The sequence below is a fragment of the Rhineura floridana genome, chromosome 21 (assembly GCF_030035675.1).
Source record: "Rhineura floridana isolate rRhiFlo1 chromosome 21, rRhiFlo1.hap2, whole genome shotgun sequence".
In the NCBI taxonomy this organism is placed as follows: Eukaryota; Metazoa; Chordata; class Lepidosauria; order Squamata; family Rhineuridae; genus Rhineura; species Rhineura floridana.
This window is the reverse complement of record NC_084500.1, coordinates 10,909,100-10,930,283: the sequence shown is the minus strand read 5'-3', so window position 1 is coordinate 10,930,283 and position 21,184 is coordinate 10,909,100. Positions and strand designations below refer to the sequence as shown.

General features: G+C 43.4%; 1 protein-coding gene across 1 annotated transcript in view; it reads left to right on the top strand.

Moving 5' to 3' along the window:
• NLK (nemo like kinase) overlaps window positions 1–21,184 on the top strand; it is a 143,120-nt gene that overhangs the window by 113,252 nt on the left and 8,684 nt on the right. The window contains exons 4-8 of the mRNA XM_061604897.1: window positions 150–256; window positions 1,380–1,465; window positions 2,609–2,818; window positions 8,398–8,499; window positions 20,438–20,524. Of these exons, the coding sequence (XP_061460881.1) occupies window positions 150–256; window positions 1,380–1,465; window positions 2,609–2,818; window positions 8,398–8,499; window positions 20,438–20,524 (592 nt within the window). The remainder of the gene's footprint in view (window positions 1–149; window positions 257–1,379; window positions 1,466–2,608; window positions 2,819–8,397; window positions 8,500–20,437; window positions 20,525–21,184) is intronic.

The following is a 21,184-nucleotide window of genomic DNA, read 5'->3' as shown; positions in this document are numbered from 1 at the left end:
TACTCAAGCATTTACTAACTCTGTAGCATGTTAAAAATGATGAAAAGAATGAAAAGAAAGCTGCTCAGACATATCTTGCACCAAGTTGAGAAAGCCATGTAAGAGCCGAAATTATTTGTCTGTACTTTCCTTAATGAATGCAACTCAAGATATGTTGTTACAGAATTGATGCAGAGCGACCTCCACAAGATTATTGTCTCTCCTCAGCCACTCAGCTCGGATCATGTAAAGGTTTTTCTTTACCAGATTTTGAGAGGTAACTTATTTTTGGTTTTTAATGCAGAATAAATGTGCTGGGACTCTCCGCACCCCATCCCCATTGCAACTCGTAAACCAATCTCTTCTGTTGCCTGCCACACAATGCAAACCCAACCTCCCATCACTGATGATAGAACCCAGTTGTGGGACCCATCCACAAAAAGGTGGAAATGGCGCATTGGTTGAAATGTGATGCAAAGGGTGATGTAGGGGAAGTAGGGAGGTTTAAGAGCCCTTAACAGTTGTGATTTATTTTATGGATTTTGTCCTCCCAAAATCACAAGATTTAAACTTGGTAAAAATTATATCTTTTAATTTGACGTTCAGGTTAGTTTGGAAGGATTTTTTAAAGTCAAACCACACCTTTAAAGCCAAGCCATCAACCCAGGCTTTGGTGCTCAGAGGAAAAATAAAACTAAATCTGTATCTCCAGGCCTCCTGATCAAAATGTTGCAGAAACCACCAAGCCTGGACATATTTAGAAAATACTTGGTTTTGATTTCAGCTTGCATGTCTCCAAAAGCTTCCAAAATATTTAAACAACTTTTGACTTGTATGCGGTCAGTCTTTATAGTAGCATGTTGACATGCGTCTTACTCACATAACCTCTTGTTTACAAATTGAAGGCCTTCATTAAAAAAAGCAAGGGGCAGAATTTTTCAAGAAACCAAACTGGTGTGAATAAACTTTTAATGCAGTAAAATTACAGCATCAACTGTGTTCCTTGATACTGTAATATGCTCCTCTGTGTAGGCTGCTGGCCAAATCAGAGCCTTCCAAGCACATGTGAACATAGAAATACACTACAATAATAGTGTTAGTAAGCTGAAAATTACTTATCAAATGCTTTTATTACTCAGAACTGTAATTCTACATTCAGGCCTTTGCAACATATATCTGTTGTTTGGCTGGGTTACTTTTGCATCATAATGGAAGTATGAAGAAAGTAACTGCTCACCATCTTATAATAAAATGTTGTAAATGCAATGTCGTGATTTTGTATATAACTCTAGCTCATACCTTAAGTCGCACAGTCGCATACCTTGGAAGCCTTTCCAAGATCTATTATGTTCATTTTTATTTTATTTTAAAACGTCTCTGTTTTTTGTTTTTGTTTGCAGGTCTGAAATACTTACATTCGGCTGGTATTTTGCATCGAGACATTAAACCAGGGAACCTACTTGTGAACAGCAACTGTGTTCTTAAGGTGTTTTTTAAGGCCTACATGAAAAAAAACACTGCATGTGCCAAGGCGATGTTCAAAAATGTTTTCCTGTATCTTTTTTTTTTAAGTAGCAGAGAGTTGCTTCTATAACCCTCTTGTTCCCTGTATTCCTGAGATATTTAAAAGCAAAACCAAGGACCCCTAAATTTCCCAGGAAAAAACCTCTAATAAGTATGAGTTAGTTCTGTTGAAGTAGGTCTCTCTTCAATTTAAAAAGTGTGTTTCTTTCATTCCAGTGCATTGCTGCCATTTTGAATGCATTATTGAACATGAGAGTTTTATTAATTGGTACACACTTTTGTTTCTAAGATCCATTATCTGCACAAAGGTCACACATAGGGGTTTCCTTAAGGCCTCATTCTTAACCAATAGAATGATGGACTAAAATACCTGTGTCTGGATTGTACCAATTTATACTACAGATGCAGCCTTCCATGAGTGAAAGCTCCTCCAGACAAAATTAAAAAATCATATACATGGAAAACTAGTGTGTCAGAGTATAGACAAGGTTAGAATCTGCTCTCATGCTACCTTTCTATGTGGGTGGGATTTTTTTTTTGTATAGAGGAGCATAAACTCAGCTAATATCTTTTGCAGAACAAACTCTTAATTGCACAAAGAAAATCTCAAGAATAAGACAGAAAATGGAACAGTCTGAAAACAAGACAGGCTTACAGATTTGTAAGAATTTCATTCCTATATTAGTGGAACTGAATCTGGAGTGAAAACAGTTTGAAAATTTGCTACCCTCTCAACAACATTGGTTCATTTAAAGGCATTTGCTGAAATATTTCAGAGCCTGGTAGTCACCTATATGTGGTGAGTTTGAGGATCACACCATCCTGCTGCTATGTATAGAAAGTCACATCTAATTTAGACTTTTATGCACTGAAATGCACATGCATTTTGTTCTTTTCAGCGTTGGGGTGTGGGTGGGAAGACTGTAAACATTTAGCAAATAAAATGTGCATGTAAGGGCATATGGTACTCTGCACAAATAATCCCATGGTTTGGGCCCAAGCCAAATTTTATGTAGGCTATTACAAGGAAAGCAGGTACCTGAATCAGCCATCATTCTTGTACCTGTGTAAATATACCAAATATTAACCTCTTTCCTTTTTTCAGATCTGTGATTTTGGCTTGGCCAGGGTGGAAGAATTAGATGAATCTCGTCACATGACTCAGGAAGTTGTCACTCAGTATTATCGAGCTCCGGAAATCCTGATGGGCAGCCGTCACTACAGCAATGCTATCGACATCTGGTCCGTAGGCTGTATATTTGCAGAACTGCTAGGACGAAGGATATTATTTCAAGCGCAAAGTCCCATTCAGCAGGTATAAAGATACTTCACTTTAATCCTATTGATCAGCAAGTGGTGGTTGGCTCTTTGAATCTTTTAACAGATGGGATTCAGTGTGTATCAAATTCTGAAGGTCCTGGAATCCTCATTAGAGCTGGGCATTTAGGTCAGTGAGGTTATATTGTCTTAAGGCAACGTTGCCTGTGTAAATAAGGGGAAGTGTCCCATACTTCTCTTTGAACTTAAGAGTGGATAGTTTCCTGATGCAGTTCAAATGTTAGTTCTAACCTTCAAAGTCCTAAATATGAAGACAGTGAATTAGGACTACCTGCTCCCATGTGAAATTCCCTGTGTGTTATGGCCCTGCTCCAAGTTCCCTCACCTTCAGAGATTAGAAGGGTGTCTTCTAGTGATGATCTTTTCTGTGGTTGCACCAAGACCTGAGAAATGCCCTCCCTAGGTATCCTTATTGGGGCTCTTTTAGGGGCTGGGGCCATAGTTCAGCAGTAGCGGGCATTTTTTGCAAGCAGAATGCCCCAGGTTCAGTCCCTGGCATCTCCAGGTAGGGCTGGGAGAGACCCCTGTCTGAAATCCTGAAAAGCTTCTGCCAGTCAGTGTAGACAATACTGAGCCACATGGGCTGGTGGTCTAATTCCATCTATATAAGGCAGCTTCCTGTGTTCCTAATTAAAAACTTATTTATTTGCCTAAACGTTTGGCACCATTTAATTGTGGCAGGGTTTTTTAGTGTGTATGTACTTTTAATAGCAACTGCCCCTCTGTTTTGCTGCCTCTTCGGCTTTGTTTTTTATTATAGCAACAAATTCTGTTTATTTAGAGACCCACACGGGTGGGAAGGTGGAATATAAATGTTTTAAATAAAAAGGGATTCTTGAATGCTTGCTGGGGCTAATGGGAGGTTTTAGTTCAGCAACATCTGGAGGACCAAAGGCCCCCCACTTCTGGCATAATAGTTATTTGGGCCATGTGGGCCACAAGATGTTGGGCTTGACAGTCTTGACTCTTATTTTCCCTGAGCCCTTACCTCTTGCTGGCGAAGTTTGCAGCTTGCTTATCTGATTCACGCTCACAGCAACCTTGTGAGGTAGATTGTCATCCTTCTTATATGGCAGATGGGGAACGGAGGTTGAGAGCAAAGCCTGCCCAAGGATACCCATCTTAGCCAGGCGTTGCGAGGACAAACATGGGTGGCTAATCCTTTGCAAACGAAAAAGTGCTTTTTAAAAAAGATGATTAGTGAGAAAAGTAAGATGCTATTCTGAAGCGTTCTGTAGAATATTAAACTGCTTGGGTAGATACTACGAGTGTCACAGTATTCTGATGGTTACTATTTTAAGTGTGCTTGCTTTCACTATAATTGTCATCTCAAGAGCTTAAGTGATGTTGTGGCAATTTGTTGCTCATTGTATGTCACAAAGTAAACAGTGTTATCAAGGAATGGTTTCTGCCAGTTTTGGTTGAAGAAGGCTACTGTTGCTAAATGGATTTTTAGATTTAGCAATATGCTCTTCTGACCATGTGTCTAATGGTTAGATTGCCCTAGGATTCACTGGAATTCTATATATAATAATTCCAATTATTTGAAGACTACAATATCTGCAGAGCATTCCCCTAAGGGATAAGGAGGTGCAATTCTTCAGACACATCCTAGTTGACCTGTTTTGGGTACCTTGGTGGATTGTGTGTAGAATGCCAATCTCTTGTGCGTGGTGGTGATGCTGGAGGAACAACAAAGGAACAAAGTCTGTTTCACAGATTTCTTTTTTCCTTGCAGTCTGTACGACAGCAAATTTCCAGAAATCTCCAGACTTGCATGTCCCTTGAGTTCTAGAGTCAGTATCCATCCTTGTGTTGCCGCTTGGAGACAATTGATATACTAATTTAGTTGAACTATTTGAAAAATGCTTCTTGCTTTTGATTTGCCACAATTCAAACAATGTTTAAAGCATGAGTTGCAGATTTCACCCCCACTGAGGTCCATTTCAGTCCCACTTTAAGCATTAATTGTGGGAAGGGGTGCCAAAACAGTTACTTTTGCACTACCAAAAGCTTCATAAAGCCCGGGGAGCCCACTGTGGGAGCCCTGGGGGGGGCAGGGGGCAATCTTTCAGGTCCTCTAACATGCCAAGAAGCTAGTCTCCGCTTGACATGATCAAGGGTCTGGATCAGATTCCAGTAGGGGCTCGGCTTCTACACTTCGCAGATGAGTGGCACGCCATTACCTCGGGCAGGTGGGTGCTGGACACCATTGCAGCTGGCTATGTGCTGGAATTGTCCCAGAGTCTGCACAACAGGTTCCTTCCAACATCAAAGTCTCAGAAATCCAACAAGTACTAGAACTATAGGAAGGCCATCAATCATCTGATTACCATTCATGTGATAGAACTTGTGCCTGCCTTCCAGTGGAGGTGGGTGGTTCAATAGAAGCATGGCCAAAAAGAGATTCAAGGTGGAAACCCTTTCTCCGGAGTCGAAGTAACAAGGAAGGGGGATTGGATGATCTCCATCGACCTCTCTGAGGCATACCTGCACATTCCAATTCAGCCAAGTTACCACAAATTTCTTCGGTTCTTGCACAACAAAAGCCACTTCTGTTTGGCGTATCTTCAGCCTGGAGGGTGTTCACCAAGGTGTTGGGGGCTTTGGTTGCCCACTTGCGCACCAGAGGGATCTGCCTTCATCCCTATCTGGACAACATTATGGTCCAGGAGAGGTATCTTCAGGATATGCTGGTGACTCTTGGGTGTCTACAGGACCTAGGTTTTGTGATCAATCTTGAAAAGAGCTCCCTGTCTCCCATGCAACCACTCACGCACTTGGGGGTACTCCAGAACAGGGATCAGTTTTGGATGTTTCTGACTCCACAGCAGAGTTCAGCAGGTGTTGCAGTTAGTGGAACTGCGTCATAGGACCTCATGACCCTGCCTCAGTTGCAGGACAGGTTTTCTGTCATGATCTTGCCCCATGGGCTCAGTACCATTCTCAGTTCCTCCAGCAGATTCTTCTGCCTTTCCAGGATAAAATCATGGAATGGGCAAAGTGGAGGTGACACTTCTGGAAAGGTTGAGGTTGAGGGGTGAGCTGAGATGGTGGCTGGCTCCATGGTGTCTGCTTGACAGCGTGACTCTGGAGAATCCTCAGCGGTTGGTACTCACCACAGACAGCAGCCTCCATGGGTGGGGTGCACATCTGGGAAACAAGGTGCTTCAGGGTTTCTGGAGCACTTGGAAGGTGCAAATGAGAATCACTTGCCTGGGGTTGAGGGCCATTCAATTGGGACTGATGTCCAAGGGGCCCACCTGTTGGTTCACACTGACAACACTTAGGCAAAAGCCTATGTGAACCGGCAGGGGTGGATTTGATTATCTTGGAGGCCGACAGGCTTCTCCACTACCTTCTTTCCTTTGGGCTGAACATCTGGCCAGGGTAGACAATCTGATGGTGGTCTGGCTCAGCAGGACCTCTATCAGGGAGTCGAGAGTGGCAGTTGCATTCTCAGGTCTTTGCTCAGGCGGCAGACCATCTGGGCCATCTGTAACGGATCTGTTCGCCACCGTAGGAAATGCACAGGTGTTGGCATTTGCCTCCCAGTTTCCATGCAACAGCGCATGGGAGTGAACGTGCTGAGGTGTCCTGTCCCAAAGAGCTCCTCTATGTGTTTTTCCCCTTCTTATTGATTCAACACATGTTGCAGAGGGTACATCAGTTCAGGGCAGAGGTGATTGTAATAACACCTTACTGGCTTTGGCAGACCTACTGAAACCTGTCAGTGCATGAACTCTGGAAGATTCTAGTGAAGGAAGATCTGCTTCAGCAGGGCCCAGTGCTTCATCCAAGGTCAGATCTCTTACAGCTTTACAGCCTGGAGGCTGAAAGGGGCTGGCTGAGGCAGCTGGGTTTCTCTGGGGGAGTCCTTGACACCCTGCTGTCCTCCTGCCAGGCATCCACCAATAGGATGTATTTGATGACATGGCATATGTTTCTATCTTGGTGCATCTGTTGGGGATGGACCCCACTTCTCAGGATGTTAAGGATCTGCTTCGTTTTCTCCAGGTTCGGATGGAGAATGGCTTGAGCTGCAGCACTATCAAACGCCAAACAGTGGCAGTCAGCAGCTTTTTGGGCATTCTTTGGGTTCCTGTGCTTTCGTTGCACCCCTTTTACAAACACTTCATTAAAGGGGTGAGTTTTAAGTTGCCACAGGGGGTCCATAGTTTCCCTAATTTGGACCCTTACTTGAGTTCTTACTGCTCCTATGGGTCCACCTTTTGAACCCACAACAACTTGCTTTTGTTAAGTTGCTGACTCTCAAGACAGTGTTTCTGGTGGCTGCCATCTCTGCTAGGTGTGTTTCAGAGCTGGGTACCTTGTCTTCAATTCTCAACTGAGCGTTTTTCATTCCGATAAGGTGGTACTGTGGTCTGATCCCTCCTTCATGCTGAAGGTTGACTCAGTTTTCCACTGTTCCCAGGAGGTGGTGTTGCCCTTGTTCTGTCCCAATCCTTCCTGCTCTCAGGAAATGAAGTGGCACACCCTGAACGTCCATCATACCCTGCAATTCTAGTTGAACAGAATCCATTAAAGTTTCGATCTCTTCTATAATGGTTGAGAGATGCTATTGAGATAGCCTTTGAGGCCTTGGGTAAGCAGCTTTTAGCAGGAGTGTTGGCCTATTCACTGAGGGGAGCGGCTGCCTTGGCTGCATGCCAGGGTAGGTTTCCTATTGTCTACAGATGTCTACAAGACAACTACCTTGGCCTCTGTGCACACCTTCTCAAAGCAATATTGGGTGAATGAGTTTTCTTCTTCCGATGCTGTGTTTGGAAGGAGGGTGTTGCAAAGGGTTATTCAAGCTTAGGCATGTTGGAGGGGAAGCATGCCCTTCAGTGGGACTGCTCTGTTACATCCCTGTCAACAGAGTGTCCTCCAGTCCAGTCTGTCAAAAGCGGAAATTTTACTTACTGTGAATTGCTGTTTGCTGACTGGCATGGAGGACACTCCGCCCACCTCTCACTTCCTGTCTGTTGGGTGCTGTGCTGGGTACTGTACCACCACGTTGGAGTGTATTGTGGTCAGGCAGCTTCTGAGTCTGTCAAGGCCTGGTTATTTACAGTGTTGTGTTATTGGCTCCTCATGTGTTTGGGGTGTTTTTGTGTGGTGTTTGGTAGGGGTTGAGGAGTCATCTTGTGCTGCCAGTTGGTCTGGTGAGAGAAAGATAGCTCCTCCCCTTGGAGAGAAGGGAGAAGATTGGAAAGGACCCTGCCTATCACTCCCAGAGGGAGGATCATCCCTGTCAATGGAGTGTCCTCCACTCCAGTCTGCAAACAGCAATTCACAATAAGTACATTTTCTGCTTTTTATATTAATTGCCAGCTGCCTTGAGGTATTTGTGTCAAAGGTGGGGTGTAAATCCTGTATGTACATCAACATGTACACTTGCCCAGTTTCAAATAATAACAGAAAGTGGGAACTAGAAGGGAAGAGACTGCTTATGCAGACTAACCTGTACATTTGAATGTGTGTGTTTGTTGTTCCAACAGAATTTATTTCTGTCCAGATTAAAATTGGGGATAACTTCTTCTATTTTTACAGTTGGATTTGATCACAGATCTCCTGGGAACACCGTCACTGGAAGCAATGAGGACGGCTTGTGAAGGCGCCAAGGCTCACATACTCAGGGGTCCTCATAAACAGGTAGGAAGAAAAAGCACACACCTCCTCTGAATTTTCCAAGGAGCCTCATTCTGCAAGCATGCAATGGGGTGCCAATCAGGCCCAGTTCCAATGTAAGATTTTCATGCTTGGGTCAAACAAGTGAGCATAGGATAGAATGATAAATAGCTAAAGGCAGGCATCCTCTTTTGGGGGCAATTTTATTACATTTTGTTCAGGGTGATGCAAGATTCTATATCACTAATATACTTAGTGCAACTGGAATAAAGACAATACATTTGGAAAAGCAGGACGTTGAAATTTAGACATGTTAATTATAAAAACTCTTGAGTAAATATACATTCTTTAAAACTTATTTCTCCTTCTACAAAACCTTCGACCATTTAACATACAAAAGTCTAGGTTAATACAAGTTGAGTAATTTTGAATCCTAAACTGTTAGAAGATTAGAGTTCTTTGTAGTTGTCTCGTTATAATATAGGAAGCCAGTTTCCTCTTATAAAACCTTGTTTATTATTCCAAAATATCTTAAGTGGTTCCTATTCCTGTTCAAATGTATTGACTTTATACCTACACTGTTTCATCCATAAAATGCACACACATTTTATTCATAGTTGCCAACTCCCATATCTTGGATATACCATTCCCTTTTCCCAGGGTATTTTCTTTCTCTGTCAATATTTAGCATAATTTTATAAGGTTTATAAAATTAAAAAGTGTCTTAAAACAGGGTTTTGGTCTTGTTCAGTTAACATATTCTGCCTCATATTCAAAGTGGCTTAACCTAAGGTTTTTGTGTGGTCTCCCATCCAGCCACTGGTAAGACCTTTTTAGTATCTGCAGTGTGCTGCAACATATGCCTTCCAATCACACCCTACGTATTTTCCATCACACAGAGCTTAAGTGCTTCAGATCCCATCTCTTCATTCAAAATGTTTGGCCAGTAAAACTAGTTTCTGACCTGAAGAACTAGGTCAGGGATAAGGAACCTGTTTGGCCCAGAGGGCCAGATCTTTATCTCACACCCCAACCCTTGGTCCAACTTTGTCAGGTGGGTAGAGCCACCCAGCTGTTAATTCAGTTGACATCATGATGATGTCAGGTGACTGATAGATGGGTGGTCCTGCTCACCTGTTAAAGCTGACCCAGGTAGGTGAAGTAGAACCCAGCAGGATAGAACTCCATCTCCACTCTGCTCATCAGCTGACATCACCCAGTGATGTCAGCTGATTGACAGGTAAGTGGTAGTTTGGGGGAAATTGCCTTGCAGGCGAAATGGGATTCCCCATTGGGCCACAATTAGTCCTTGGGTTGGAGGTTTTCCACGTGTGAACTCGGTGATTTCACAAAGTCTTTCAGTTTTGTGGTTCTGCAATCAGAAGGCATGGTAACTTTAATACAAACAGCAGTGGGTTGATCCAGGCAGCAATCACAGAGCAGATTAGTATGAAAACATGTTTGAAACTCTCTGTTCCTTTATTCAAGGCATAGTTGCCTGTTACAATTAGATTTTGTTGGAGAGAGCAGGTGATCCTGGTTGGCCTGACAGGCAAAATGTGGGGTGCTGGTGAACCAAGCACAGCAAGCAATGAGAAAGTTCTGAGTTCTTTTGCGTTGATGGTAACATATGAACGATAACATTTAGTCTAAATTAGAGTGAATAAAATCCAATTACTTAAACAAGCCACTTAACCTCAATTCTTTCACCATCTGTGTCTTGGGTATATCCACAGAAGATTTAAGGAAATTAAATATGATGCTTGGAGGCTATAAAGTGACTTGTAAATTTGTAGAACGGCAGCTGCCGTATTCGTGAAAATGTATAGCTTCAGCAGAGGAAGTTAGTTGCATGAGTAATTCTGGTAAGTGTGAAACTGAGATTAAACATTGCCAGCCCACAAGCAGCTCTGTGTCCATTTTAAAAAAAATCCCCAGGAAGATGAAGGGCATATTCAACCAACTAGATTAAAAGTTGTGCTGACAAAAGGAATATCTGGTTGGGATTCTTTTGGTGTCAAGAGAGAATTGTGTGTCCTTCAGTTCTCTTATTGGCTTGAATTTTTGTATAGAGAGCGATGATTTTGTGCACACAGAGCCATAAATAGTAGAGCTAGAGAATTATAAGTGTATTAAAGCTTTTGAATAAAGGGGGTGGAAAACCTCTTTGTAGATGAAGACTCGGTGTTCTCTCAGGCCACTATAGTAAAATGGATCGATAGTGAGTATGTAAATATAGTTGAGGGGAAATGAATAGGAGACAGAAGGTCAGAATTGCAGTTCCTGGGATCTGAAGCATGGTAGCTGAGGGTAGACCACATTCTTTGCCGGCAGAGCATCCCAGATTCAATCCCTGGCACCTCTTGTTAAGAAGATCACTGATAGAACAACTAGGAAAAGGCCCCTGCCTGAGCGTGGAGGGTCAGCGGTCAGGCAGAGTAGGCAGTACTAGAGTAAGTGGACCAGTGGTGTGACTTCTGTAATGCAGCTTCATACGAGCCAGTAAACTCTGGAATTCACTCCCTCAAGAGGCAGTGATGGCCATTAACTTGCATGGCTTTAAAAGAGGATTGGACAAATTCATGGAGGAGAAGGTTATCAGTGGCTATTAGCCCTGATGGGATGTGCTCTGGCTCCACGGTTGGAGACAGTATGCTTCTCTATACCAGTTGATGGAAACCACAGGAGGGCAGAGTGCTGTTGTGCTCAGGTCCTGCTTGTGGGCTTCCCATAGGCATGTGGTTGGCCCCCGTGAGCACAGGATGTTGGACTAGATGAGCCACTGTCCTGATCCAGTAGTGCTCTTCTTATGAGACAGGTCAAATTTTAGAGCAGTTTGAATATGTAATATAAATCTATAGCCAGATTCCTATGGATGCCTTGCAGAACCTTCATTCTCACTTTGCTTTTTCTCTCCTTTTTTCGGGTGTGGGGAGCACTGTGGGAGGTATAAGGAGTGTTGCCCAGGGAGCATCCCATACAGTCGTCATACAATCTTTTATAGAGCCTGCCAGATTCTGTTAAAGCTATTGTAGCACCTAACCTTTTCTATTAATGTTGTCCCATGAATAGACAGGGTAAAGGCTTGATTGCTTTGTCATATTTCAGGTGGAGTATGCGTTAGTCCTTGGTTGGCATATACCATACTCCTCCTACATACCGATAACAATTAATCATCCTCCATTATTAGGAAATCTCTTATATAACTTTTTTCTCCTCTGCTCCTAATGTTTTTCCCCCAACACCTGCACTCTCTCTAGACCTCTTGTAATAAGCTTTTCTTTTTACATTTGCATAGGAAAGCAGACTTTTTTCCCCAAGCACCGTGCTAAAGAAATGATTGTGTAGGAAGTGCTGGAGAACAAACAGCTTCAAAAGCCCAGAATTTTAGGCAGTTACTTTTAAAAAAAGAAAATGGCAAGCCTTTAAGATTTGCATAAAGAGGTCAGGGCTATTTTTATCTGTGAAAATTACTTTTAATTTTGGAGCTCTTCCCCTCCCCCCATTCTAATTCTAAGCTCACCAGGCACCCCAAGGCTGCCGTCCCTCTGTAAGTATTTAGGAGTAAACAGAGAGGACCTAATCCATTGCATAGTGACTTGGAGGTGTGGCTTCAAGGGTTGCTACTAGTCCTTTTTGTTGGGCAATGAACATGATCAGGCTGAACAGCTGGAAAGTGGGGGTGCAAGTGGAGGGCCAGTGTCCAAACAGGAACATGGGAAGCTGCCTTATACTGAGTCAGACCCATTAGGTCCATCTAGCTCAGTGTTGTCTACACTGACTGGTAGCGGCTCCCCATGGTCTTTAGGCCAGGGATTGAACTTGGAACCTTCTGCACACAAAGCAGATGCTCCACCACTCTGCTGTGGCCCTTCCCGTTATGCTTCCCCACCATCATCTCCAGCCAGCTCTTCCATCTTCCACCTGGTTCAAATCGATGTTGGGAGTGTTCAGTGAAATGTTTTTCATTGTGTAGAAGAGAAATAAGGATCTTATAATTCTAAGCAATCATCAGAATGATGAGTGAGGGGGGATGTTTGAAGGTTCAGCAGTTGACTTTAAAATGTGGAGAAGGCGTAAACTAACCAAATGGCTCTGACAAGAACAAGTCAAAATGCAAGAAAGGGAGAAAAACAAGCATGAAGCTACAACTGAGCTGCAAACCCACCCGCCACTGCCAACTCCTTTTTCCAACACATGTACCCAAAGTCTGTTTGCCAGGAGCAAGTGACTAGCCCTCTAGTCAGCAGCATGCCCAGCCTCATCCAAATTCCCGTCCCCCCAAAGTGTTGGCAGTGTTGAAGAGAAGCAGTAGGAGTCTTTCACACTGCTCTGAAGAGTTCCCTGCTGTAATTATATTTGCGATATCCCACCATGCATCTCTACTAAGCCAGTTGTGTGCCAGAGGACAATGGGGGGAGGGAGTTGTTGGTGACCACAGCTAAAGGCTGTCTAGTAAGCCAACCAGCGCCTGCCTGCCTGCCTGCCTGCCTGCCTGCCTGCCTGCCTGCCTGCCTGCCTGCCTGCCTGCCTGCCTGCCTGCCTGCCTGCCTCCCTCCCTCCCTCCCTCCCTCCTAGTATTTATATTGTATCTTACATTGTGATGGATTTCAATATGTTCTTGTGAGTCGGTCTTTGTTTAAAACCATGATATAGGCATAATAACAACTAGGGTATTTATACTTGCTTTGAATAAACCTACTCTCTAGTTGTGGTGAGAGCTGCAAGAAACTATGCAGGGCCCTGGAGACCTCAGCTTCGTGGTAACTCTGCCCTTCCCCTCCCCCTCTGCCCCAAGTATTGACCGCACACATCCAAGCCCATCTTCTTACCCAGAAGAGGTAGAAGCATAGGGCTGTGGCCATTAGTGCTGGGATAGGGAACCTTTGGCCTTCCAACCCATCATCTCTGACCTTTGGCCATGTTGGCTAGAAATCTGGAAGGCCAAGGGTTCCCCTGCCCTGCACTATGGGAAGGGTCTGTGTGCTACCTGCCACCACCAATACAATACAATACACCACCCTACCAAGATACGATCTCAGGTCCCTCCCTTGGAAGTTCAGCTTTGATTTTTTTTAAAAAAGCCTCTAGCGGCTACTAGCCTATAACTCTTGTAGATACAAGTGTAGCAGGGCAGCTGCTAACTGAGCATTTAACCTTCTGTTGCCTTCCACTTTTTTTGTGGGGGGACAGTCAGTTTGGAGATATATTGGGACAAGCACACAAAACTTTGTTTTTGTACAAAAGAGTGCAATTTTGTTAATACCTGTTAAATGATTTAAACATAATTAGTTTCCTATATTTAGACCTTGCTCTTCTTGCATTTTCTTTTCTCTTTCCTTCTCCCCCCCCGCCCCCCTCCATTTACCCAGTTCCCCATGTACCCTTAGACCCCTTGGTCACATATTTTCCAGCTATAGGACTTGCTTTCAAAAAAAATAATTAAATGAATTCTGCATTTAAAACATAGTTTGGTGATTTCACAGTGCAATTTGTGGAGTCCTAGAATAGGTGTGGGGAACCTTTGATCCTCCAGATGTTGCTGGACCACAGTTCCCATCATCCCTGGCCATTAGCCATGCTTGCTGTGGTTGATGGGAGTCATAGTTCAGCAACATCCAGAGGGCTAAAGGTTTCCCACACCTTCCCTAGAGCATGGTCTGGCTGTACACAGTGTAGCAGCCTGACTGAAGTTATAAGCAGGTCCTGGCCTGATCATTGTGTGGGAAAGTAATTTGACCCATAATGTGTATTTTCCACAAAACACAAATTTGAGGACAGCAATAACAGTTTTGTGGGTGTGCTTCAGAGTGAATACTTGGGTCTGTGAAAAATGAGCAACCAAAACCAAAAGTTCAAATCGGCAGGGCCCGATAAACTGCATCCTAGAGTATTGAAGGAACTGGCTGAAGAACTCTCAGAACCGCTGTCTATTATCTTTGTGAAATTGTGGAGGACTGGTGAAGTGCCGGATGACTGGAGGGAGAGCTAATGTTGTCCCTATTTTCAAAAAGTGCAAAAATGAGGAACCGGGGAACTATAGACTGGTCAGCCTAACATCAATCCCTGGAAAAAATCTGGAGCAGATTATAAAGCAGTCAATCTATAAGCACCTTGAAAACAATGCAGTGATTAGCTGGTGTAGCGGAGGTTAATTTCCCCTTTGGTAATTTTGGTAAATCCCGTTAATCTGGTGTCGATCTGTCTAAGTGATGTGTCATCTTATGTCACCGCTAATGTCGCAAAGTTTGTTCTCATCTCAATGCAAATTAGGAAAAAATGTTCTCAACCCGCTCTTTAAAGAATTGTCTGTGGGCTTTTGGAACTGTGGTAGCTTTGTATCCTACATATTTAAATCCTCCATGCTGTATGTTTGTTTTTTTATGTCTCTCTTTTAATATCTGGTCTGCAACCGTAATAAAATGATTCAATGCAATTCAACCAGCAGTGATTACTAGAAGCCAACATGGATTTATGAAGAACAAATCCTGCCATACTAATCTTACCTCGTTTTTTCATTGGGTAACCTCCCTGGTAGACTGTGGGAATGCTGTGGATGTAATATATCTTGACTTCAGCCAAGCTTTTGACAAAGTGCCCCATGATATTCTGATTAGCAAGCCAGCTAAATGTGGGCCGGATGGAACAACTATCAGGTGGATCCACAGTTGTCTCCAGAATCCTACTCAAAGAGTGCTTATTAATGGTTCCTTCTCAAACTGGGCAGAAGTAACGAGTGGGGTACCACAGGGCTCGGTCCTGGGCCCAGTGCTCTTCAACATTTTTATTAACGACTTGGATGAAGAGGTTCAGAGCATGCTTATCAGATTTGCAGATGATACAAAATTGGGGGGCACAGCTAATACCGTGGAAGACAGAAACAAAATTCAAAGGGACCTTGATAGGCTGGAGCATTGGGCTGAAAACAACAGAATGAAATTCAACAGGTATACATGCAAAGTTCTACACCTAGCAAAAAGAAACCAAATGCACAGTTATAAGATGGGGGATACTTGGCTCAGCAATACGACATGTGAGAAGGATCTTGGAATTGTCGTTGATCACAAGCTGAATATGAGCCAACAGTGCAATGTGGCTGCAAAAAAGGCAAATGCTATTTTAGGCTGCATTAACAGAAGTATAGTTTCCAAATCGTGTGAAGTATTAGTTCCCCTCTATTCAGCTCTGGTTAGGCCTCATCTTGAATACTGCATCCAGTTCTGGTCTCCACACTTCAAGAAGGATGGAGACAAACTGGAACAGGTTCAGTTGAAGTCAACAAGGATGATCAGGGGACTGGAAACCAAGTCCTATGTGGAGAGACTGATAGAACTGGGCATGTTTAGCCTGGAGAAGAGAAGACTGAAGGGAAATATGGTAGCACTCTTCAAGTACATGAAAGGTTGTCACATGGAGAAGGGCCAGGATCTCTTCTCGATCGTCCCAGAGTGCAGGACACGGAATAATGGGCTCAAGTTGCAGGAAGCCAGATTTTGACTGAACATCAGGAAAAACTTCCTAACTGTTAGAGCCATATGACAATGGACCTAGAGAGGTAGTGGGCTCTCTGACACTGGAGGCATTCAGGAGGCAGCTGGACAGCCATCCGTCGGGAATGCTTTGATTTGGATTCCTGCTTTGAGCAGCGGGTTGGACTTGATGGCCTTATAGGCCCCTTCCAACACTACTATTCTATGATTCTATGAAAATCCGTTCTGAAAAAACTTATGTATGACTAAAATGCTTAGAATTGAAATAAATGAAAGCCTTAATATAGTCTGCTTCTAAATATATTACATAGCATTTCCCTAGGAATCATAAGAGAAGAATGTAGATGTGTTCATTGGGCTGTATGGGCAGCAGGAAGGAATGTGATGGCACGGTGAAGAATAGTATTGCGAATGGAAGGGGGAACATTCTCCAAATGAACAATAATAATACTTAGCATATATGAACGTAATTGTGATTAACCAAACAGAGGTTTTTACTGTATTAACAAAATGTTCCAGCTTCTGCCTTCATCAGCTGCTAACATACAAATGCTGTTACCAATATTGTGTACCTTGGGTGGTGGTTGTGCATGATGGAGAACTTGAATGAAGAAGACTGGATCCTTGTTGGATGCGAGTTGCTTTGGTATACAGATAAGACAGTTTTGAAAGCAACAAACAGAACTATATAACTATATTATATATAGTGTTCAAAGGCCTTCACACGAGTTATCTCAATAATTAATTAATTATTTGGCCAGGGCCAAGAAGATGCCAGCATGGTTAACGAGCAAAGTCAAGGAAGCTCTTAGAGGCAAAAAGTCTTCCTTCAGAAAATGGAAGTCTTGTCCGAATGAAGAAAATAAAAAAGAACACAAACTCTGGCAAAAGAAATGCAAGAAGACAATAAGGGATGCTAAAAAAGAATTTGAGGAACACATTGCTAAGAACATAAAAACCAACAACAAAAAATTCTATAAATACATTCAAAGCAGGAGACCATCTAGGGAGGCGATTGGACCCTTGGATGATAAGGGAGTCAAAGGCGTACTAAAGAACGATAAGGAGATTGCAGAGAAGCTAAATGAATTCTTTGCATCTGTCTTCACAGTGGAAGATATAGGGCAGATCCCTGAACCTGAACCAACATTTGCAGGAAGGGATTCTGAGGAACTGAGACAAATAGTGGTAACGAGAGAGGAAGGTCTAGGCTTAATGGACAATATAAAAACTGACAAATCACCGGGCCCGGATGGCATCCACCCGAGAGTTCTCAAAGAACTCAAATATGAAATTGCTGATCTGCTAACTAAAATATGTAACTTGTCCCTCGGGTCCTCCTCCGTGCCTGAGGACTGGAAACTGGCAAATGTAACGCCAATGTTCAAAAAGGGATCCAGAGGGGATCCCGGAAATTACAGGCCAGTTAGCTTAACTTCTGTCCCTGGAAAACTGGTAGAAAGTATTATTAAAGGTAGATTAACTGAGCACATAGAAGAACAAGCCTTGCTGAAGCAGAGCCAGCATGGCTTCTGCAAGGGAAAGTCCTGTCTCAGTAACCTACTAGAATTCTTTGAGTGTGTCAACAAGCATATAGATAGAGGTGATCCAGTGGACATAGTGTACTTAGACTTTCAAAAAGCGTTTGACAAGGTACCTCACCAAAGACTTCTGAGGAAGCTTAGCAGTCATGGAATAAGAGGAGAGTCCTCTTGTGGATAAGGAATTGGTTTAAGAAGCAGAAAGCAGAGAGTAGGAATAAACGGATAGTTCTCCCAATGGAAAGCTGTAGAAAGTGGAGTCCCTCAAGGATCAGTATTGGGACCTGTACTTTTCAACTTGTTCATTAATGACCTAGAGTTAGGAGTGAGCAGTGAAGTGGCCAAGTTTGCTGATGACACTAAATTGTTCAGGGTTGTTAAAACAAAAAGGGATTGCGAAGAGCTCCAAAAAGACCTCTCCAAACTGAGTGAATGGGTGGAAAAATGGCAAATGCAATTCAATATAAACAAGTGTAAAATTATGCATATTGGAGCAAAAAATCTGAATTTCACATATACACTCATGGGTCTGAACTGGCGGTGACCGACCAGGAGAGAGACCTCGGGGTTGTAGTGGACAGCACGATGAAATGTCGACCCAGTGTGCGGCAGCTGTGAAAAAGGCAAATTCCATGCTAGGGATAATTAGGAAAGGTATTGAAAATAAAACAGCCGATATCATAATGCCATTGTATAAATCTATGGTGCGGCCGCATTTGGAATACTGTGTACAGTTCTGGTCGCCTCATCTCAAAAAGGATATTATAGAGTTGGAAAAGGTTCAGAAGAGGGCAACCAGAATGATCAAGGGATGGAGCGACTCCCTTACGAGGAAAGGTTGTAGCATTTGGGGCTTTTTAGTTTAGAGAAAAGGCGGATCAGAGGAGACATGATAGAAGTGTATAAAATTATGCATGGCATTGAGAAAGTGGATAGAGAAAAGTTCTTCTCCCTCTCTCATAATACTAGAACTCGTGGACGTTCAAAGAAGCTGAATGTTGGAAGATTCAGGACAGACAAAAGGAAGTACTTCTTTACTCAGCGCATAGTTAAACTATGGAATTTGCTCCCACAAGATGCAGTAATGGCCACCAGCTTGGATGGCTTTAAAAGAAGATTAGACAAATTCATGGAGGACAGGGCTATCAATGGCTACTAGCCGTGATGGCTGTGCTCTGCACCCTAGTCAGAGGCAGCATGCTTCTGAAAACCAGTTGCCGGAAGCCTGAGGAGGGGAGAGTGTTCTTGCAACTCGGGTCCTGCTTGTGGGCTTCCCCCAGGCACCTGGTTGGCCACTGTGAGAACAGGATGCTGGACTAGATGGGCCACTGGCCTGATCCAGCAGGCTCTTCTTATGTTCTTAAAACATCCCTGTAGCATTGGTTGGGATTATCTCCCCACTGAAAATGTGTGTGTGAGAGAGAGAGAGCCTAAAGTGACCATCAAGTCCATGGCTGAATTTCTAAGCTTCAAGAACTTACACTGCCTTTAAATATATAGAATTTACCAATTCTGTACAGCGCTACACAGTACAATCTCAATGACCTTCAAGATGGGGATATATATAGCTTCTAAGCTTCAAGAATCTTTACTGAACAAAAAATTCAGTAGGAGATGCTCCACACCAGGCAGATTTCTAGATCACAGGAGTCAACTGACCTTGGATTTGCAGCTGGCATGGATAATATTTTAGGCTGCCACCCGAAAACAAAAGCCTTACCTGGCTGGCTTCTCCAGTCGTTTCCATCTCTTTATAGAAGGAGGGTCATTTTATTGTTGCTGTTAGAATGATTTTAGTTTTGTTTGGCAGCCAACTTCAAATTCTCTCAGCCTATGTGGGAGCACAGAATGTGATAAGCTCCCCTCCGTTATCACCTTCTGACTTGTGAAGGGGGAAGGTCTGCAGCAACTGTCACACTTCTTAAAAAAGACCTATAGTGATTTAACTCGTTTTGTCACATATTTCCATAGGTGGAAAACTTAGAAACTTGCTTCATTTAATAAACAAAAAAATCTTGAGGCATTTCGTACCCATATTTTGTTCTAATCACGCGTGTGTTTTTAATAATGAAAAAGATACAAGATGAGCTTTTCAGTTTTGCTAAGGTTGTCTCCTATATTTCTCTCCCTGCCTGCTTCATTTAGTAAAATTAAAAGTGAGTCTTCTAGCAGCCCAGCCAAAACGCAAATGCTTCTTGCTATGAGAAGATGGAGGTGGGTTTGGCCTGAGGAGTTTTTGAAATGGGACATTTGATTGTTATCCAGCAGAGCTCTCTTATGTACCTGGCTGTCAGAGCACATGTGGATCTTGAGTGATTCAGAAGATATTCCAGCCCAGGGATGTGGAACCTGTGGCCCTCCAGATGTTGCTGGACTCCAGTTCTCATCAGCCCACATGACCAGGGATGACTGAGTTGTAGTACAACATCTGGATGGTCACAGGTTAGCCACCTCTGCTCTATACCTGTGCAGGTGTTCTGCTCATGTGTGAAACTTAGATGTAAGCACAGAGTTGAAATGATCATGCTACTGCTCTCTCTAGCTTGTGGAAGAGGAAGCTCTGAGCAGGGGCCTCTGGTACTCATGGAGGATCCCTGCATGATTACCTAGGAATAAGTCCCACTGAACCGAATGGAGCTTATTTCTGAGTAGACATGTATTGGATTGCAGCCTGTCAGTCTCCATAACTGAGGTTCTAACTCGCTTGGGGAGCCTGCAAGAATATAGGGGGCTTCCTGCTGCAGACCTTCCCCCTTCACAAGTTGGAAGGTGATGAGGGGAGGGGAGCTTATCACATTCTGTGCTTCCATGTAGGCTTCTTACACAAGCAGAGCCAGTTGCACAAGGTTTTTATGTTCAGGGTGCAGCATGCATGTATAAGATTGTTCAGCTAAGGCTCAATGATTTTTCTTTTTTTCTTTCTCTTCACAGCCATCCCTTCCTGTCCTGTACACATTATCCAGCCAAGCTACACACGAAGCTGTTCATCTCCTTTGTAGGATGTTGGTCTTTGATCCAGTGAGTTGGTGGTTTGTGTTCTACATGTAAAATAAGTGCTGGCTGGAAGAAAATCAGTTTATTTTGTGTTTGTGTGTATAAGGGGAACATTGTTTACCTCCATAGCAATCTTTATGCCCCATTTAATGCAATTTCCAGTGTGGCGTCCTACCACAGCACCATGGGATCAGTTTCAGTTGATGTGGCATGATGACATGGACCAAATGCTTGCAGTGATGTGGCCAACCTGCCCCTCTTGGTTGATTAAAGCTTGCTGAAGGGGTATGACTGGATGAGTCCAGGGTGTGGTCATCTTTGCCGGAAAAAGTGGTCCTGGCTGACTTGACAGAGGAGGGATATCACCACTCCTGGAAGAAGCCCATTCTAGACTCATTAGTTTGTGACAACTGTTGCCCCCTTTTAGGAGAAGGAGAAGGCTGCTCCATTGTCACGGAAAGGAGAGGAAGAGAGATTGGGCTTAAAGATAGCAGGTCCTTGAAGCCCACTCTCCATCCCTCCAAACAACCATTTTAACAACAAAAGGAACAGAATGGACACAGTTCTCCCTCTACTTCTCACTGTAACACAGTTGCATGCGAATGTGCAGTTTCCCACAGTCCTGTGAATTTTCATGGCTTCCCATTTGTTCTGCATTCCTCAAGTGAATGCTGCTTTAACACA